Below are 20,210 nucleotides of genomic sequence, written 5' to 3'. Positions count from 1 at the left end.
GCAGAGTAGTCATGTAGATGTAGATGTAGATGTAGATGTGACCGAGCGGTTCTCGGGACTTCAGGGCGGAACCGCGCGATCGCTGCGGTCGCAGGTTCGAATCCTGCCTCGGGCATGGATGTGTGTGATGTCTTTTTTAGGTTTAAGTAGTTCTAGGTTCAAGGGGACTGATGACCTCAGATGTTAAGTCCCATAGTGCTCAGAGCCATTTGAACCATTTAACTGAATACCCTACTGACAAAAAATATCCAGATATACGGGGGAGTCATTAACTATTGCCACCAAGAATAGCTCCGAAAGTATGACAGGAGCTGAAAAGTTTGTGGGACAAAAGTTGCATGGGACAACGGGGGCCATAATATGACGTTCGTTTTCTGTTGCTACGTGGGGTCACTTCAGATATATGGTCAACTTCGTTTTTTTATTTTAATTGGATTTTATAGTTTGGTACTTATTTTATGATAGTGACTATCGAGACGAATCAAATGACGTGTAATAGTAAGGTCTTTGAAGGTCGACGAAGGTAACAAAGGTGGCATGAACGTCCATTTACAGAAAGTGTTCGAAGCGATGACCATTGGTATCAATGCAGTGCTGCAATCTTCTTATCATGGCTTGAGTGGTATTCCATTCTCTGACAATTCTTTCTCGCATATCTTCAGGTGTAGTGGGAATTTCTTTATAAACAATGTCTTTTACGAATCCCCACAAGAAAAAATCCAGAGGCGTCAAGTCTGGCAAACGAGCCGTCCACCAAACATCTCCCCCGCGTGCAGTCCAACGGTTTGGGACATGTCTCTGTCTGCGACTTATTTCTAGCCCTCAGCGAAAAATGTGCCGCACACCCATCGCGTTGATACCACATCCTGTTCCTTGTTCTTAAAGTTATTTCTTCCAGTAACAGATCTAATGTTTCTTTTAGGAATGAGGTGTACTTCCTACCCTTAAGATTTCCTTCGATGACATAGTGGCCTATAATTCTGTCCTCCAGAACCCTACAGCATACATTCACCGACCCCGGTTTTGTGGTGTGCAACTTGCCACAGCTGACATGGATATCCAGTTGCCCAATAACGCCTGTTATACAAATTAACATTTCCTTGGTTCGTGAATGTAGCCCCTTCACTAAATAAAATCAAATTCATAAATTTGTAATCCCTCTGAAGCTGAAGTTGAGCCCATCGGCATAATTCAGTGCGACGGACACAAACCGTACCAGTTAATTCTTGGAGGAGACTGATGTGGTAAGGACGATATTTACAGCGATGTAGAACACAAACAACACTACTCTGGCTCATGCGAGATTCCCTTGCGATCTGACGCGAACTAACACAAGGATCTCGAACCACAGCGGCAAGAGTACCAATTTCCGTTTCCTCGTTAGTTCAAATGGCTCTGAGCACTATGGGACTTAACATCTGTGGTCATCAGTCCCCTACAACTCAGAACTACTTAAACCTAACTAACCTAAGGACTTCACACACATCCATGTCCGAGGCAGGATTCGAACCTGCGACCGTAGCGGTCACGCGGTTCCAAACTGAAGCGCCTAGAACCGCACGGCCACAACGGCCGGCTCCTCGTTAGTAACTTTCCTTTGTCGTATATGTTTCCAAGGCGTTAATGATCCAATTGTTCTCAATTTCTCATACACATATCTAAATGTACGACATGCAGGGTGAGTACGTTGAGGATATCTTTCAGCGTATCTCTAGCTCTCACTAAATTTCGTTGGCATTCTCGGTAAATGAGAAACATATCGACTTGATCATACAATGTAAGCTTTCACGGCCGGTATTGTCTTCACTTAAAACTTCCGGGCTGATAGGCCGTGGTCGAAGTATAAAACTCTCTCCTGACGTTTCGTCTCCGACTGCGGGAGACATCCTCGGAGGTAAAGCGGCAGGAGAGAGTTTTATACTTCGACCACGGCCTATCAGCCCGGAAGTTTTAAGTGAAGACATATCGACTTGTTCTTCGATTGAATACATCATTCACATACGGTTGATTCGAAGATACTAGTCTTACCCTTCCTCTTAGTGTTGTATTGCGAATCCGTCTAATGGTGTTTACATGCCAATGGATACGCCGCGTTCGGCGAATATTTATTATTTGCACGATATACGAGAGAGAATTGTCAGAGCATGTGGTTCGATAAGTGCCGAAGTCATAAGTAATACCACTCAATCCATGATAAGAAGATTGCAGCTCTGCATTGATACCAATGGTCATCACTTCGAACACCGTCTGTAAATGGACGTTCATGTCAGCTTTGTGACCTTCGTTAACCTTCAAAGGATTCGTCTCTATAGCCGCTATCAGAAAATAAGTACCAAATACAGTATCCCATGTAAAGAAAAAAAAACAAAAAAAAACAAAGTTGACCTTCATATCTCTGACGCGACCCCACTTAGCAACAAAAACCAGCGTCATACTATGGCCCCCGTGGTCCCATGCAACTTTTGTCCCACAAACTTTTCAGCTCATACTTTCGGAGCTACTCTAGGTGGCAGTAGTGACTCACCCTGTGTATTCGTGAGTATTTATATCGTGTGTGTCTATCCTTCGCCTATATGTCGGCTTGAACTCAACTGGGGACACATTCGGTGAGGTGTTTGAATGCCTGTGGAGGAGTGGCCGTCCTTCTTCCTCAAGAGCCGAAACCAGTGAAGGTAGACTCTGAGGTCTGGACTGAAGTAGGCGATCTGACTCACCACGAAGATGTTCCATTGGGTACAGGTCGGGCCCTCGCGCAAGTGAGTTCATTTCAGTAATGTTGCTGTCCACAAACCATTGCCTCACAGATGCTGCATTGCCATGCTGGTCCTAACAGTGATCGTCTCCGAACGGTTCCTCTACTGAAGGTAGTACAGAATGCTATAAGGTGTTTTCATATCCTTCCGCATTTAACGTTTTCTTAAGCGTAGTAAGTGTACGCCGAGAGAGGGAGTGGTAGGACCGGGTTGAGCTGTGAGAGGTTCTTGCTCCTTACTAAAATATTTTTCATTTTATTTAAACAAGTTCTGGATATTTATTTTGTCACAAAAATCGCACAATTTAACAAAAGTGTTACAGAATGGGTAGACAAATCAGCTTTATAGTTCCTCGACGAGAAGAATTTGCTCAACACCAAAATGCTCTCGTAACACTATGAAATTCCACTACAGTGAAAACACACAAAGTATCAATGCTGCATAGTAATAAAAAAATTGATTTAAAATACACATATTGAAAGTTACACACCGAACCATTGCACAGGGAGCAAATTCAACTTCAAATCTTTAAGAGAATCTTTATAATAAAAATACAATCCACATGACAATTAAATAAAGAGCGGGTTGATTGCGTAGAACATAACAAAAAATTAAATGACGTCAAATCCAGTTGCCAAAAGAATAAACATCTGGAGAACTTCGGGAATCGAGGATTGACAGCTATGAAGCACAGTTAGAAGGCAAGAGATGGTTTTATAATGTGTGGTCATCAGGCAGAATTCACTCTGTACCGAGCGAGATGGCGCAGTGTTTAGCACACTGGACTTGCATTCGGAAGGACGACGGTTCGAACACGCGTCCGGTCTTCCTCATTTAGACTTTCCGTGATTTCCCTACAATCGCTTCAAGCACATGCCTGGATGGTTCCATTGAAAGGACACGGCCGAGGTCAGTAACTCTGATAATAAAATTAAAGCAATTTGGAATATTATTGAAAAGGAAACAGGGCAACCAAGAGCACAGGATGACTTTAGTGTCATAAAACTGAATGACAAGAGTACTAACAAACAATCAGAAATTGAAAATATTTTCAATAATCATTTTTTAAATGTTGTGGAGAAAATAGGATCTAGATCTTCACTAGAAGAGGCAAGGCTTCTAATAGAAGAGGCCATACCTGTGCAGTTTGAAATAACTGTATTTCAACCAACCACTCCCTCTGAAATCAGTAAAATAATAAACTCACTGAAAAGTAAAAGCTCTTACGGAATTGATGGCATTTCCAGCAAGGTACTTAAAGCTTGTTCCCCACAGATAAGTAGGATTCTCAGCCACGTATGTAATAGCTCTTTGGAGCAGGGTGTTTTCCCCGATAGACTGAAATATGCCATTGTAAAACCATTGCATAAAAAGGGGGATACGTCAGCTGTCAACAACTATCGCCCATCTCTCTTCTGACAGCTCTATCAAAAAATTTTGAGAAAGTAATGTATTCAAGAGTAGCCTCCCATATTTGTGAAAATAAAGTACTAACAAAATGTCAGTTTGGTTTTCAGAAAGGCTTTTCAACAGAAAATGCTATATACGCTTTCACTGATCAAATATTAAATGCTCTGAATAACCGGACATCACCCATTGGTATTTATGTGATCTCTCAAAGGCCTTTGATTGTGTAAATCATGGAATTCTTTTAGATAAGCTAAATCATTATGGTTTGAGGGGGGCAGTGCACAAATGGTTTAATTCATACTTAACTGGAAGAATGCAGAAAGTTGAAATAAGTGATTCATGTAATGTTAATACAACAGCTGATTCCTCAAACTGGGGGTGCTATCAAGCACGGGGTCGCACAGGGTTCTGTCTTAGGTCCTTTACTGTTCTTGATATACATTAATGACTTACCATTCCACATTGATGAAGATGCAAAGTTAGTTCTTTTTGCTGATGATACAAGTATAGTAATAACATCCAAAAACCAAGAACTAAGTGATGTAATTGTAAATGATGTTTTTCACAAAATTATTAAGTGGTTCTCAGCAAACGGACTCTCTTTAAATTTTGATAAAACACAGTATATACAGTTCCGTACAGTAAATGGCACAACTCCAGTAATAAATATGGACTTTGAACAGAAGTCTGTAGCTAAGGTAGAATTTACAAAATTTTTAGGTGTGGCCATTGATGAGAGGTTAAACTGGAAGCAACACATTGATTGTCTGCTGAAACGTCTGAGTTCGGCTACGTATGCTATTAGGGTTATTGCAAATTTTGGTGAATTAGCTTACTATGCCTACTTTCATTCACTGCTTTCGTATGGTATCATATTCTGGGGTAATTCATCGTTGAGTAGAAAAGTATTCATTGCTCAAAAACGTGTAATCAGAATAATTGCTGGAGCCCACCCACGGTCATCCTGCAGACATCTATTTAAGGATCTAGGGATCCTCACAGTAACCTCACAGTATATATATTCACTTATGAAATTTGTTGTTAATAATCCAGCCCAGTTCAAAAGTAATAGCAGTGTGCATAGCTATAACACCAGGAGAAAGGATGATCTTCACTATGCAGGGTTAAATCTGACTTTGGCACAGAAGGGGTTAAATTATGCTGCCACAAAAGTCTTTGGTCACCTACCAAACAGCATCAAAAGCCTGACAGATAGTCAACCAACATTTAAAAATAAATTAAAAGAATTTCTAGATGAGAACTCCTTCTACTCACTGGCTGAATTTTTAGATATAAATTAAGGGAGGAAAAAAAATTAGCTTAAACATTAGTGTCATGCAATATTTTGTGTAATGCAATATTTTGTACAGACATCTTGTATTAATCTGACACGTTCCACATCAAAGTGTCGTATTCATGATCTATGGAACAAGTATTAATCTAATCTCTAATCTAATCTAATCTTCCCCATTCTCGCTTCCCGGGCACGGGATCTCGGGTTCGATTCCCGGCGGGGTCAGGGATTTTTCCTGCCTCGAGATGACTGGGTGTTATTGTGTCGTCTTCATCATTTTCATTCATCCCCATTACGGCCGGAGGAAGGCAATGGCAAACCACCTCCACTAGGACCTTGCCTAGTAAGGCGGCGGAGGTCTCCCGCGTCGCTCCCCTACGCTCTGTAAAGAAATATGGGACTCATCATCAACATCCTTCCATAATCCGATGGGACCGCGCTCTTTGCTTCCCATCCCCCAAAAAGGGACTGATGACCCTGTAGTTTGGTCCTTTTATCCCTCAAACCAACCAGCCTCACCCAAATCAACCATCAGCCATCCGACCAATTCACTCAGTGCACACAGCAGCGCACACGACTTAATGATATCTGCAGACCTCCAGCACAAGAGAACAGCCCTGTCTGTTAACACACTAATACAGGCAGTTACGCTCTCTCCATATAACAGCCAGCCAGATAACACTGAAGCAAATCGCGCCCAGTCTCGCCGCATCGCAAACCTCCGGCCTACACCCTCTTCCTTGTTGCTGCCGAGCACCAAGGCAGCCACGGAGTGCAGTTAAATCCAACAACCGCTTCCGCTACTGAGCTGTGGCACTGGTAGATTCTCGCCGCAACCAGACTGCTGGTACCGCTGGCAGTTCTGCGAAGGTTCGCTCGGTAGCGCCTGTCCCGTGTCGCGATGCGCGCAATGCCACGCCATGGAGCGGCTTTTAAAGTGGGGCGACTGCGTGACGTCTTGTGAGAGGACAAAGAGTATCGCAACATAACCACAAAAAACACCCCCACAGTATAACACCGTATCGTCGCTACTTTACCGTTGGCGCTACAGATGATCTCATGTAATGTTTAGGAATGTTGATAAAATATCGATATACCGATATACACTATTGGCCATTAAAATTGCTACACCACGCAGATAACGTGCTACAGACGCGAAATTTAACCGACACGAAAAAGACGCTGTGGTATGCAAATGATTAGCTTTTCAGAGTATTCAAACAAGTTTGGCGCCGGTGGCAACACCTACAACGTGCTGACTTGAGGAAAGTTTCCAGCCGATTTCTCATACACAAGCAGCAGTTGACCGGCGTTGCCTGGTGAAACGTTGTTGTGATGTCTCGTGTAAGGAGGAGAAATGCCTACTATCACGTTTCCGACTTTGATAGAGGTAGGATTGTAGCCTATCGCGATTGCGGTTTATCGTATTGCGACATTCCTGCTCGCTTGGTCGAGATCCAATGACTGTGAGCAGAATATGGAATCGGTGGGTTCAGGAGGGTAACACGGAACGCCGTGCTGGATCCCAACGGCCTCGTATCACTAGCAGTCGAGATGACAGGCATCTATCCGCATGGCTGTAACGGATCGTGCGGCCACGTCTCGATAGCTGAGTCAACAGATGGGAACGTTTGCAAGACAACCATCTGCACGAACAGTTCGACGACGTTTGCAGCAACATGGACTATCAGCTCGGAGAACATGGTTGCAGTTACCCTTGACGCTGCATCACAGACAGGAGCGCCTGCGATGGTGTACTCAACGACGAACCTGGGTGCGCGAATGGCAAAACGTCATTTTATCGGATGAATCGAGGTTCTGTTTAGAGCATCACGATGTCGCATCCGAGTTTGGCGACATCGCGGTAAACGCACATTGGAACCGAAATTCGTCATCGCCATACTGGCGTATCACCCGGCGTGATGGCATGGGGTGCCATTGGTTACACGTGTCGGTCACCTCTTGTTCGCATTGACGGCACTCTGAACAGTGGATGTTACATTTCAGATGTGTTGCGACCCGTGGCTCTACCCTTCATTTGATCCCTGCGAAACGCTACATTTCACCAGGATAATGCACGACCGCATGTTGCAGGTCCTGTACGGGCCTTTCTGGATACAGAAAATGTTCGACTGCTGCCCTGGCCAGCACATTCTCCAATCTTTCACCAATTGAAAACGTCTGGTCAATGGTGCCCGAGCAACTGGTTCGTCACAATACGCCAGTCACTACTCTTGATGAACAGTAGTTTCGTGTTGAAGCTGCATGGGTAGCTGTACCTGTAAACTCCATCCAAGCTCTGTTTGACTCAATGCTCAGGCGTATCAAGGCCGTTATTACGGCCAGAGGTGGTTGTTCTGGGTACTGATTTCTCAGGATCTATGCACCCAAATTTCGTGCAAATGTAATCACATGTCAGTTCTAGTATAATATATTTGTCCAATGAATACTCGTTTATCATCTGCATTTCTTCTTGGTGTACCAGTTTTAATGGCCAGTAGTGTATCTTCTAAAATGTAACGTTAGGTATCGGCGTTATATTTATCTGCGATATATCGGTATATCGTTTTCGAAATAGCAATACCGAGGGCTGACATATTTATTTCATATTACATAATTTTCGAAATTTTCGGTAAATATTTGTAACTTTTTAATTGTATTCATATTTCGCAGGTTCGAACGTGAATGTAATCAACACACTGGAGGTCTCAATTTAAAAACACCTTCACTCACACCTTTCCGTGTTTTATTAAGTACACGATAGATTGCGGACGATGTGAGTCTATCATCAGGTGTAATTTGTCTTAATATATGCTTTATTTTTCTCTTGAATGAGGTGAAATGCATATTCCTGTCACGTAAAGGTTTGATATTAGGTTATGAATTTCGTAACTCAAACGAGGAAACTATCGGCGAAGTAGTGGAAAAGATGAACAGTGTAAACTTACCACATAATCCAAGAAAAGCGTTTGTAACGTTTTAGCATCAGCAAACATTCTTTTCTCCATCGTTTTCGTACAAGTCACTTTATTCAAGATGCACGTTCGTATATACATGTTTGTAAACACTTCACAGATGTTTTTGTACAAGGCGTGGTCAAAGATAAAATTATTCGGAGTGTTATAGATGTAATTATTAAATAACTGAATATGCGGAAAATAACTTTAGAATAGGTCTTTAAAATTACTGAAATAACTGTGGCTTGCGAAATCAGTTTGTTTATTTAACATAGATTCTGTTTTTTTTTTTATTTTGTGGAGGTATATCTCCAGTGGTTCTAACAGATTTAAGGTCTTACCATTGGCTTCCCCCCCATGAACCATGGACCTTGCCGTTGGTGGGGAGGCTTGCGTGCCTCAGCGATACAGATGGCCGTACCGTAGGTACAACCACAACGGAGGGGTATCTGTTGAGAGGCCAGACAAACGTGTGGTTCCTGAAGAGGGGCAGCAACCTTTTCAGTAGTTTCAGGGGCAACAGTCTGGCTGATTGACTGATCTGGCCCTGTAACACTAACCAAAACGGCCTTGATGTTTTGGTACTGCGAACGGCTGAAAGCAAGGGGAAACTACAGCCGTAATTTTTCCTGAGGGCATGCAGCTTTACTGTATGATTAAATAATGATGAATATTCCGGAGGTAAAACATTCCCCCATTCGGATTTCCGGGCGGGGACTACTCAAGAGGACGTCGTAATCAGGAGAAAGAAAACTGGCGTTCTACGGATCGGAGCGTGGAATGTCAGATCCCTTAATCGGGGAGATACGTTAGATAATTTAAAAAGGGAAATAGATAGGTGAAAGTTAGATATAGTGGGAATTAGTGAAGTTCGGTGGCAGGAGGAACGAGACTTTAGGTCAGGTGAATACAGGGTTATAAATACAAAATCAAATAGGGGTAATGCAGGAGTAGGTTTAATAATGAATAAAAAATAGGAGTGCGGGTAAGCTACTACAAACAGCATAGTGAACGCATTATTGTGGCCAAGATAGACACGAAGCCCACGCCTATCACAGTAGTACAAGTTTATATGCCAACTAGCTCTGCCGATGATGAAGAAATAGATGAAATGTATGATGAGATAAAAGAGATTATTCAGGTAGTGAAGGGAGACGAAAATATAATAGTCATGGGTGACTGGAATTCGTCAGTAGGAAAAAGAAGAGAAGCAAACATAGTAGTTGAATATGGATTGGGGGGAAGAAATGAAAGAGGAAGCCGTCTGGTCGAATTTTGCACAGAGCATAACTTAATCATAGCTAACACTTGGTTCAAGAATCATAAAAGAAGGTTTTATACATGGAAGAATCCTGGAGATACTAAAAGGTATCAGGTAGATTATATAATGGTAAGACAGAGATTTAGGAACCAGGTCTTAAATTGTAAGACATTTCCAGGGCAGATGTCGACTCTGACCACAATCTATTGGTTATGAACTGTAGATTAAAACTGAAGAAACTACAAAAAGTTCCTAATTTAAGGAGATGGGACCTGGATAAACTGACGAAACCAGAGGTTGTAGAGAGTTTCAGGGAGAGCATAAGGGAACAATTAACAGGAATGGGGGAAAGAAATGCAGCAGAAGAAGAATGGGTAGCTTTGAGGGATGAAGTAGTGAAGGCAGCAGACGATAAAGTAGGTAAAAAGAGGAGGGCTAATAGAAATCCTTGGGTAACAGAAGAAATACTGAATTTAATTGATGAAAGGAGAAAATATAAAAATGCAGTAAATGAAACAGGCAAAAAGGAATACAAACGTCTCAAAAATGAGATCGACACGAAGTGCAAAATGGCTAAGCAGGGATGGCTAGAAGACAAATGTAAGGATGTAGAGGCTTATCTCACGAGGGGTAAGATAGATACTGCTTACAGGAAAATTAAAGAGACCTTTGGAGAGAAGAGAACCACTTGTATGAATATCAAGAGCTCAGATGGAAACCCAGTTCTAAGCAAAGAAGGGAAGGCAGAAAGGTGGAAGGAGTATATAGAGGGCCTATACAAGGGCGATGTACTTGAGGACAATATTATGGAAATGGAAGAGGATGTAGATGAAGACGAAATGGGAGATAAGATACTGCGTGAAGAGTTTGACAGAGTGCTGAAAGACCTGAGTCGAAACAAGGCCCCGGGAGTAGACAACATTCCTTTAGAACTACTGACAGCCTTGGGAGAGCCAGTTATGACAAAACTCTACCATCTGGTGAGCAAGATGTATCAGACAGGCGAAATACACTCAGACTTCAAGAAGAATATAATAATTCCAATCCCAAAGATACCAGGTGTTGACAGATGTGAAAATTACCGAACTATCAGTTTAATAAGTCACAGCTGCAAAATACTAACGCGAATTCTTTACAGACGAATGGAAAAACTTGTAGAAGTCGACCTCGAGGAAGATCAGTTTGGCTTCCGTAGAAATGTTGGAACACGTGAGGCACTGCCAACCTTACGACTTATCTTAGAAGAAAGATTAAGAAAAGGCAAACCTACGTTTCTAGCATTTGTAGACTTAGAGAAAGCTTTTGACAATGTTGATTGGAATACCCTCTTTCAAATTCTGGAGGTGGCAGGGGTAAAATACAGGGAGCGAAAGGCTATTTACAATTTGTACAGAAACCAGATGGCATTTATAACAGTCGAGGGGCATGAAAGGGAAGCAGTGGTTGGGAAGGGAGTGAGACAGGGTTGTAGCCTCTCCCCGATGTTATTCAATCTGTATATTGAGCAAGCAGTAAAGGAAACAAAAGAAAAATTCGGAGTAGGTATTAAAATTCATGGAGAAGAAATAAAAACTTTGAGGTTCGCCGATGACATTGTTATTCTGTCAGAGACAGCAAAGGACTTGGAAGAGCAGTTGAACGGAATGGACAGTGTCTTGAAAGGAGGATATAAGATGAACATCAACAAAATCAAAACGAGTATAATGGAATGTAGTCGAATTAACTCGGGTGATGCTGAGGGAATTAGATTAGGAAATGAGACACTTAAAGTAGTAAAGGAGTTTTGCTAATTGGGCAGCAAAATAACTGATGATGGTCGAAGTAGAGAGGATATAAAATGTAGACTGGCAATGGCAAGGAAATCGTTTCTGAAGAAGAGAAATTTGATAACATCGAGTATAGATTTAAGTGTCAGGAAGTCGTTGCTGAAAGTATTTGTATGGAGTGTAGCCATGTATGAGAGTGAAACATGGACGATAAATAGTTTGGACAAGAAGAGAATAGAAGCTTTGGAAATGTGGCGCTACAGAAGAATGCTGAAGATTAGATGGGTAGATCGTATAACTAATGAGGAAGTATTGAATAGGATTGGGGAGAAGAGAAGTTTGTGGCACAACTTGACCAGAAGAAGGGGTCGGTTGGCAGGACATGTTCTGAGGCATCAAGAGATCACGAATTTATCATTGGAGGGCAGCGTGGAGGGTAAAAATCGTAGAGGGAGACCAAGAGATGAATACACTAAGCAGATTCAGAAAGATGTAGGTTGTAGTAAGTACTGGGAGATGAAGAAGCTTGCACAGGATAGAGTAGCATGGAGAGCTGCATCAAACCAGTCTCAGTACTGAAGACCACAACAACAACAACAACAACCATTGGCTTCATTATGTAGTACTTCTGAATAGTTTTCTAGACTGTTGACATATTTCGTTTCCAACATCGTGTACTTAATAAAACACGAAAAGTTGTGACAGAAGGCGTTTTTTAATTCGTACCTCCAGTATATTTGAAACTGTTCCTTTGAAATTGGAGTGCAGAATAATTTTCAGTGTGTGAAGGAGTCTTACTACTTCTTGAGCTTCTACCAGGTCTAGTCTTTCTCTTTGTGAAGTAAGTATAGGTGGCACAAAGAAGAAGTCCGAATGAACAGGGTAGGGGGGAGTGGTGAAGAAACAGCACGCCAGGTGCGTTAAAAAACAACGCAACTAGTGTGCTATTTCGTCACATCAACATGTGAAGTGTGAAGGGAAATGCTGACGTAAACGGCGCTCAACGCTACCAATAGAAATTGCAGCGTTCAACTTCACCACGGCCACCTTTTGTTGTGCCACTTATATGCAAATTTGTTAGCAAAGTGGTTATCGCCAAGTGTGAACGTGCATCGTTTTCCTTTCCTGTTCAAATAGAGATAAGCAGGCTGCTAGCTTGTTGATGTACAGGATATCTAAAAATAAATATATACTTAAATATACAGTTTTAAACCTTCCCCGACTCGCATCCCGTATTAACTCATCGATTTCCTACACCTTTTCTTCTTGCAGCACCCTCCTAAAACCCAGTCCCTACACCTAATACCGTACCCATTAATCCAGATACCCTTTGCACCATTAAATTCATAGCCCACCTGCCAGACACCTCCATGCCTCATTATCCTCCTAGCGATGAAATCTCTACCTAGTCGCAACACGCCTCCTCACACCACACTTCGACTTTCCTATCTCCTCGTTCCTCCCTCTCAATCACTTTCAGTCGCTACCAGCGGCTATTTATGGCCCGTTCACCATTCCACCTCCGTCATGAACATCATCATTTTCGTGCATCGCCACTATACCACTGAAGCATGTACTTTGTCATCACTGACTTTTTTAAAATTTTATCCATATTTTGCAGCAGCTTAAAACGTGACAGTAATCAAAACAATGTAGGTATGAATTAAACAACACCTTCAGTCACAACCTTTACGTGTTTTATTTACACAATGCATTTCGGACCCTGTGGATCCATCGTCAGGTGTAATTTGTCTTAATACATGTTTTATTTCTTCTCCTGAATGGGGTGAAATGTATATTCCTGTCACGAAAAGTTTTAATGTTAGGTTATGAATTTAGTAAGTCGAAAGCGGAAAATATGTGCAAAATAGTGGAAAATGAACAGTGTAAACTTATCACATCATCCAAGGAAAGCATTTATAACGCTATAGTACAGGCAAACATTCTTTTCTCCGTAGTTTTAGTACATGTCAATTAATTCAAATGTACATTTGCACACACATGTTTACAAACAGTTCACAGATGTTTTTGTACATGGCGTCAAAGATGAATTTATTCCTAGTGCTAAAGATATAACTATTAAGCAATTGACATGCGCAAGAAATAACTTTAGAATAGGTCTTTAAAATTACTGAAATAACTATCGCTTGCGAAATCTGTTTGTTCATTTAACATGTATTCTGTTTTATTTTTTGGAGGTATATCTCCAGTTGTTCCAACAGACTTAGGGTCTTACCATTGGCTTCGTTATGTAGTATTACCAAATTGTTTTCTAGACTGTTGATGATAAGTTTCGTTTCTAACATTTGTTGTGCAATGACTGATTTTTCGAAATCCTTGAGCCTAAAAGCATTTACATGTTCTTGAAAACGGGTCTTGAAGTTTCTGCCGTTTTCCCTACATAGTAGGCAGGACAACTGGGGCATGATATTTCGTACACTCCGCTATTGTTGTATGTTTGCAGACAAATACACTAAAGCAAGACAACGAATGGACACACAGCGAAAGAAGAGAAAATATTCGCCAGTAACCCATACCTGGGCTTCATATCACAAAAAATCGCCAACCTTCTCAGAAAAACAAATGTAACAGTTGCATCCTGATTTTGTTTTCCTTGATTTCCCTAAATCGCTCCAGGCAAATGCCAGGATGGTTCCTTTCAAAGGGCACGGCCGACTTCTTTCCCCGTCCTTCCCTCATCCGATGAGATCGATGATCTCGCTGTCTGGTCTCCTTCCCCAAACAACCCAACCCAGCAAACATACAACTAAGGACAAAATAGGTTCAAATCCAATATAGAAATGCATGACAAAATTTCAGCTAAAACGGGATTACTAATGCTATATCAGAAAACTGAATAAATAGTAAACAGACACACAGCAGAGAAAAATATATACCAACACAACACAGAAACATCAAGACAACTGATAGGTTATATAACACCACAAGTAAGGAAAAATCGAAGAATATGGAATTAGTATACAAACTCACCCAAAACCAATATAATAAAAGGTCAGTATTATTCCAGGAAAAAATCAAACATTACGCAACAGTAATTAAACCGGAAGCACTTTACGGATCTGAGTGCCTAACACTGAGTAAAAGAGATGAAAAAAAAATTGGAAAAGAAAAAAAACGGAAAATGCTCAGAAATATTTTAGGATCACAAAAGAACAAGGATAACAACTAGAGGAAGAGGAGAAATAGACATGTGTGCAGAAAAATAGGAACAATCACACACACAACTGGAAAGAGGAGATTAAACGTTTAAGGTCATATTTACAGAATGAATGACAATTGCCTTGCCTCACTCCAGCATGTTATAGTAATTTTATGCTTCTGAAGAAGGCTAGATTAATCTAGCCGAAACTTGGGTAAGGACCAGAAAATTTTCGCAACTGAGGCGGATTTTTCAATATATTAGTCTTTCAAAGTTGGTGACGGGACTGCAATATGCAAAAGATTCTGAAACTTTTAATTTCCAAATTAAAAAACACCACGAGATGGCTGGAAGAGACGACAAAGGACTTGAGAAAACTTTACACCATACAGAATAGGGAAAGATTCAAGCTACTGATCAGTACTGAAAAATTTCGTATCCAATAACGAAATTTACAACCTAGGAGGTTGGTGTAAAATGAACAGAAGCACGACGTCAGCCTAGGCATGAATAAGCTCTGGTAAGATAAAAAGAAAAACATTGTACCTTTGTCTTAGGTTCTAAGCGAATTTCTGTAATAAAAAAGTAAAATCATCTAAAAGTTTTAAAAACTCCAAAAATTTTCCACCAATGTATTTTGTACAAGTCTTCATTATTTTCATCATTTATTTTTATCTGTTTTTACATTACTTGTGTTCAAATAAATAACGGGAATTATGTGTTTGAAAGAATATTATTTATTCGTCTACACGAGTGTTATTCTCTTCAAAGCGGCCCCCTGTAGATATTTATTGTGATCTGGCCTTGCTTTGCTCGGATGACATTGAGTACGCACGCCCAGACGGCCTGTGTGGCGTACGTTATTTTGCTTCCGGGCCAATGCGTGCAGGTATGAATACAGAAAACAACGTTAAGTACTCGAATATCCTCACTTTGATATCAATGACATGACGTAAGAAGCGCGCGACAGGAAAGTTGTTTGGAGATATGAGTGTTGTGTGTTCCATTCTGAATTGGCGTTTGGCATGACAGTTCCTGATCATCTGCATCGATATCGCTACTCTGCAAATCACACTTAAGTGCCTGGCAGAGCATTCGCCGAACCACCTACAAAATAATTCCCTACCATTCCACTCCCAAACAGCGCGCGGGAAAAACGAACTACTATATCTTTCTGCTTCTTTCAATCGCTGCAAGACCGTTGCAGTACTTCGAGCCAATATCCTCCTTCAGTATCCAGTCTTCCTTTTTCTCGGTGAACCAACGTTTAGCAGTCGGTATCAAACATCTTTGAAAAAAGCAACTGGTAAGCTGCACTTATGTGTCTTCTTGTGTCTCTCAGTCAAAGTAAACTAATGGTGTATGGACAAGGCATGAAGGATAAAGGTTCACTCTGTTAGGTTGTAGAAGAACTAAGGCGATGTCTTTTATCGTCTGTGTAATGCCGATCACGCTCTTACCGAACAGATTGTAACTCTTGATGATGCCATTGTTATTTTTCCTCTTTTTTTTTCCCCGCCCGCCTCAAAGTCAGGCCTTGTTGTTGTGCCCATTTTCCCAGTTACTGTGACTAGATACTAGCTAGCCTATAATCATGACACCGAATAAACAAGGCGTAGGGTGGAGAACAACGGTTTATGTAAATGGAAAAGTTTTTGTTAATGTAAATGGAAATGTTTATGCAATGTATGGGAAATAAAACAGATCTGATGAATCACTTGAAAATTAAGCATGCGCGTCTAAAAGACAGTCGTTAGGTACTACGGTAGCCTTATTCCCCAGTACGCTGTAAAGTTCTAAGGACAACATTTAACAGAAAAATTAATTATTTAGTCGACAATATTTTATTACAATAAAATACAAATATTTATCGTAAGTTTAAAAACTTACGCAAATGAACGGTAATTTTTAACTGATTGTCATAAAAATCGTAGAATGCAACTATTAAAAAAATATTTTTATACAACTTTTTCAAAATACGAATTGGATACTTTTAAATTTTAGAGCGATTCGCATGATGTGGACTATGCGGAGATTCCTTGTTCTCTGCCCAGTACATTAGCATTAAAAATAATCGGATAATTTATTATTTAGATACAATTAATCGATATCATTAAGTAATTGACTTAAATAATCGAAAAGGCCCAGTAACGACACTTACTGTTAATAACCACACTTACCTTCGAGTCATCAATGCATAGAGTAGATTAAATTTCATCAACTGTGCGCATTTTGTCAACTGTTTGCATTTTACCAACGGTAAAATACGTGTGGAGCGCCTTTTATACTTTGTCTTCATGTAACGTAACATGGCAGTTTTATAACAGGTTCCATATAATCAGGTGATGGTAGCATAAGATCGCTGAAACCGGTAGTCTTGAAACAATAGAAGTGTTTATAATACGATCGCGGTCTACCATCCAGATCAGCCCCGTAGTACAGCATGTGTGCCTTACATAATGTGCCTTCCACAGATGGCAAGTGAGATGATCCTCATGGCCGTGGAATAAGTCTTAAACATATTCTCATTTAAACGGTAATAAATAACTTCATAAAAAATTTAAATCTTCAGTTCACGAAGGTGCACATGATAATTCTTAGGTTACTTCAGCCATGCATCATCAAATAGAAAAAAATATTTTACATTTTACAACATTTATTTACAATGACCACATTACTGCACTAAATCTGTAAAAATGTCAGATTGCACCAATACTCGCCTTATTTGATATTGTTTGTAACTTATACATATCAGATGGTTGTGCTTCGAAATTCATCAGTGGAGTAGGAGGTGGCCGCCAATAAATCCAATAAGCTCCTCTCAAACTGAACTTTATTAGTGGTTAAACTTATTGTGACTGCTGGCAGGTTACTGAAAATGTGTGCTGTTGAGTAATGGATACCTTCCTGGACCAAAGTAAGTGACTGTAAATCTTTGTGACGATTATTCTTATTTCCAGTACTGATTCCACTGACTTGGGACTTTTAAAGAATGAGATATATAAGGAACTATCAGCCTCGATTTCGGTAATGGAACCAACCTTTAGCTAGGTTTCAGCCCAAGTAATTGAGCCTTCCTCAGAAGATAAACCTGATTCTATAATATGTCTATGAGGGCATGGTCTAGAAATAAAACTAAGACAGCCTGAGCAGTCGTAGTCACATTTTAAAAATGCGGTGTCTACGCCTGTTCAGGCTGTTTAGTTTCATTTCTAGATATATTATAGAATCAGGTTTATCTTCTGAAGAAGGCTCAATTACTTGGGCTGAAACCTAGGTGAAGGTTGGTTTCATTACCGCAATCGAGGCTGATAGTTTCTTATACATTAGATTATCATGATTGCTGACTGGGGTGCAATGTTGAAAGTACTAGAAAGAGATATATTGTTAATAACAAATTTCATTAAGGAATAAGTATACAACATGTCCCAGAAATGTTGCGATAAATCTTCAAGAGGTTGTAAAGAGCGTCTCAAGGGCCAAATTGACGATATGAACCTCTGTCCAGAAACTTCATCCAATGTCCGTACAGAGTGTCTGTTTTATATGCGTCGGCGCCTGCCACTAGGCTACCCCTTCGACAGCAAACGTGACTTTGTGCGCTGACGGACCGTAGGCAGAACGTCTCGCAGTGTTGTTAGTTATTTAGTGATCGTGATTAATTGCCATAATCGTCTGTGGAGAAGATGGAGTTAGCTGCTGCGTACACAGGCCTTGTCTTCTACGAATGTAGTGCTCTGTTGCCTCTGTTCAAATTGTTCAAATGGCTCTGAGCACTATGGGGACATCTGAGGTCATCAGTCCCCTAGAACTACTTAAACCTAACCAACGTAAGGACATCATACACATCTATTCCCGAGGCAGGACTCGAACCTGCGATCGTAGCAGTCGCGCGGTTATGGACTTAAGCGCCTAGAACCGATCGACCACCACGGCCAGCCTGTTGCCTGTGTTGATTACGGTATCTGAGAAAGGTTTCCTTCACCTACAGTTTATTTTTATCCTGGAACACTCTGAAATTTCTACTGTATTTCGGTATACAAGGGAAGACTACACTGAAGGTGGAAACCTGTGTCCGAAACCGCCATCCACCGCGGAAATGTAGCATTCCATTCACAGGAAAGAAGGCCTGTCTAATGCAGCAGCTAGCTTCACCTTCTTCATCAGCGATCGTGACAAACAGTCCGCGATCGTTCAATAAAAAACATCATTGCAAGACGTTCCGCCTATGGTCCAGCAGTGTACAAAGTCACGTTTGCTGCCGAAGCGACCGGCACCGACGCCTATAATTTCGACGCTCTGTGGCGTTGTTGGATGACGTTTCTGGACACGGTTTCCTATCCTCAAGTTGTTCCTCAAGACACCTTCTACAACCCCGCGAAGTCTGTTGCACCATTTCTGGGAAACCCTGTATAGAAAAGCAGTGCTTAGGATACTAAGGAGGGCTCTCCATGACATTCGTGAGTTCACACGACAAGTAATTCATATTACACGTTTTTGAGTTGTTGAGTTACCCCTAAAACTAGCCCACATGACATTGTGGAATATTTGACCTCATAGGTGGCTAGTAAATGGGTAATGCAATTCTAGCGCTAGCATGCTGTAAGAGGGTAGATTGTCGGTACTTACGGAAGGCGGAGAAGCCTGCTGGAAAGTGAGCTGCGTCGAGGGGCGGCAGCGGGGGCGGCACTCCGTGGACGGAGGCGGCGTGTGGGGGGTGGCAGCGCCAGGAAAGCGCCCGGGGGTGGCGGAGGCCGCGAGAACTGCTGCGGCAGCGACAGCGACAGGGCGCTGGTGACGCGAGCGGGGGCGGCGTCGGCACCGGCATCGGCGGTGGCGTCGTGGGCGGGGGCGGGCGTCGCTGGGCCGTAGAGGCGCGCGAAGAAGCGCCGCGGGGACGACGGACGGCGCGGGGGCGGAGGCGCCGACACTGGGGGCGGAGGGCTCATAGTCCCGCTGGGGGTGGGCAACATGCTGGTCCCCTCACCAGTGCGCGAGGGACCTCTTCTCAGAGGAGGGTAAAACCCACGAGTCAGATCCTCTGCTGGATCTTCAGGGCATCAACTCGTCAGCGCCAGATTCAGTATATTGATTTACAGATGATGGGACAACTAACATGCACTGGAGTCGCGGTCTCTGCAGGACGGTCAACATATCAGCTTCTCAGATTCAGTACAGTCTCTACTCTCTGAGAACATAAAGAATCCCACAATGTTCCATGACTGCTTCATGTCCTTATGAGGTCCAGTTTCAGTACATGTTGTCATCCAAATGCCCTAGTCTTAATGTGTGACGATCCAGATATTATCTGTTGTATATGTTCAGAGTAAGGGAGACGCACCTCCTCAGGATCACCAGAGCATTATCCTCATGTGAGGCTCAGATTCAGTAAATCAGTGTCCAAGTACCGTAGTCTTCAACAGTTGGAGAGCCTCTAAAACTCACTGTGCTGTCTGAGGTCTCTATAGTTTCGACAGTGTTTCACTTCCTTGTGAGGTCCAAATTCAGCCCATAAATGTCTTACGTGTAGCTAAAGTCTTCAACACTTCTAAGATGCATGATACTGAAAAATCTGACTTCTGGAAGTAACCTACTTATGAACTCTAAGC

General features: G+C 41.8%; 1 protein-coding gene across 1 annotated transcript in view; it reads right to left on the bottom strand.

The window, feature by feature from the left end:
- The window catches only part of LOC126293234 (homeobox protein rough-like), a 360,457-nt gene extending 341,028 nt beyond the window's left edge, over nucleotides 1–19,429 (bottom strand). The window contains exon 1 of the mRNA XM_049986354.1: nucleotides 19,231–19,429. Within this exon, the coding sequence (XP_049842311.1) occupies nucleotides 19,231–19,429 (199 nt within the window). The remainder of the gene's footprint in view (nucleotides 1–19,230) is intronic.
- Between the last annotated feature and the right edge of the window lie 781 nt (nucleotides 19,430–20,210).

The sequence above is a fragment of the Schistocerca gregaria genome, chromosome 10 (assembly GCF_023897955.1).
Source record: "Schistocerca gregaria isolate iqSchGreg1 chromosome 10, iqSchGreg1.2, whole genome shotgun sequence".
Lineage (NCBI taxonomy): Eukaryota > Metazoa > Arthropoda > Insecta > Orthoptera > Acrididae > Schistocerca > Schistocerca gregaria.
The sequence above is the reverse complement of the archived record's forward strand: the minus strand, read 5'-3'. Positions and strand labels throughout refer to the sequence as shown.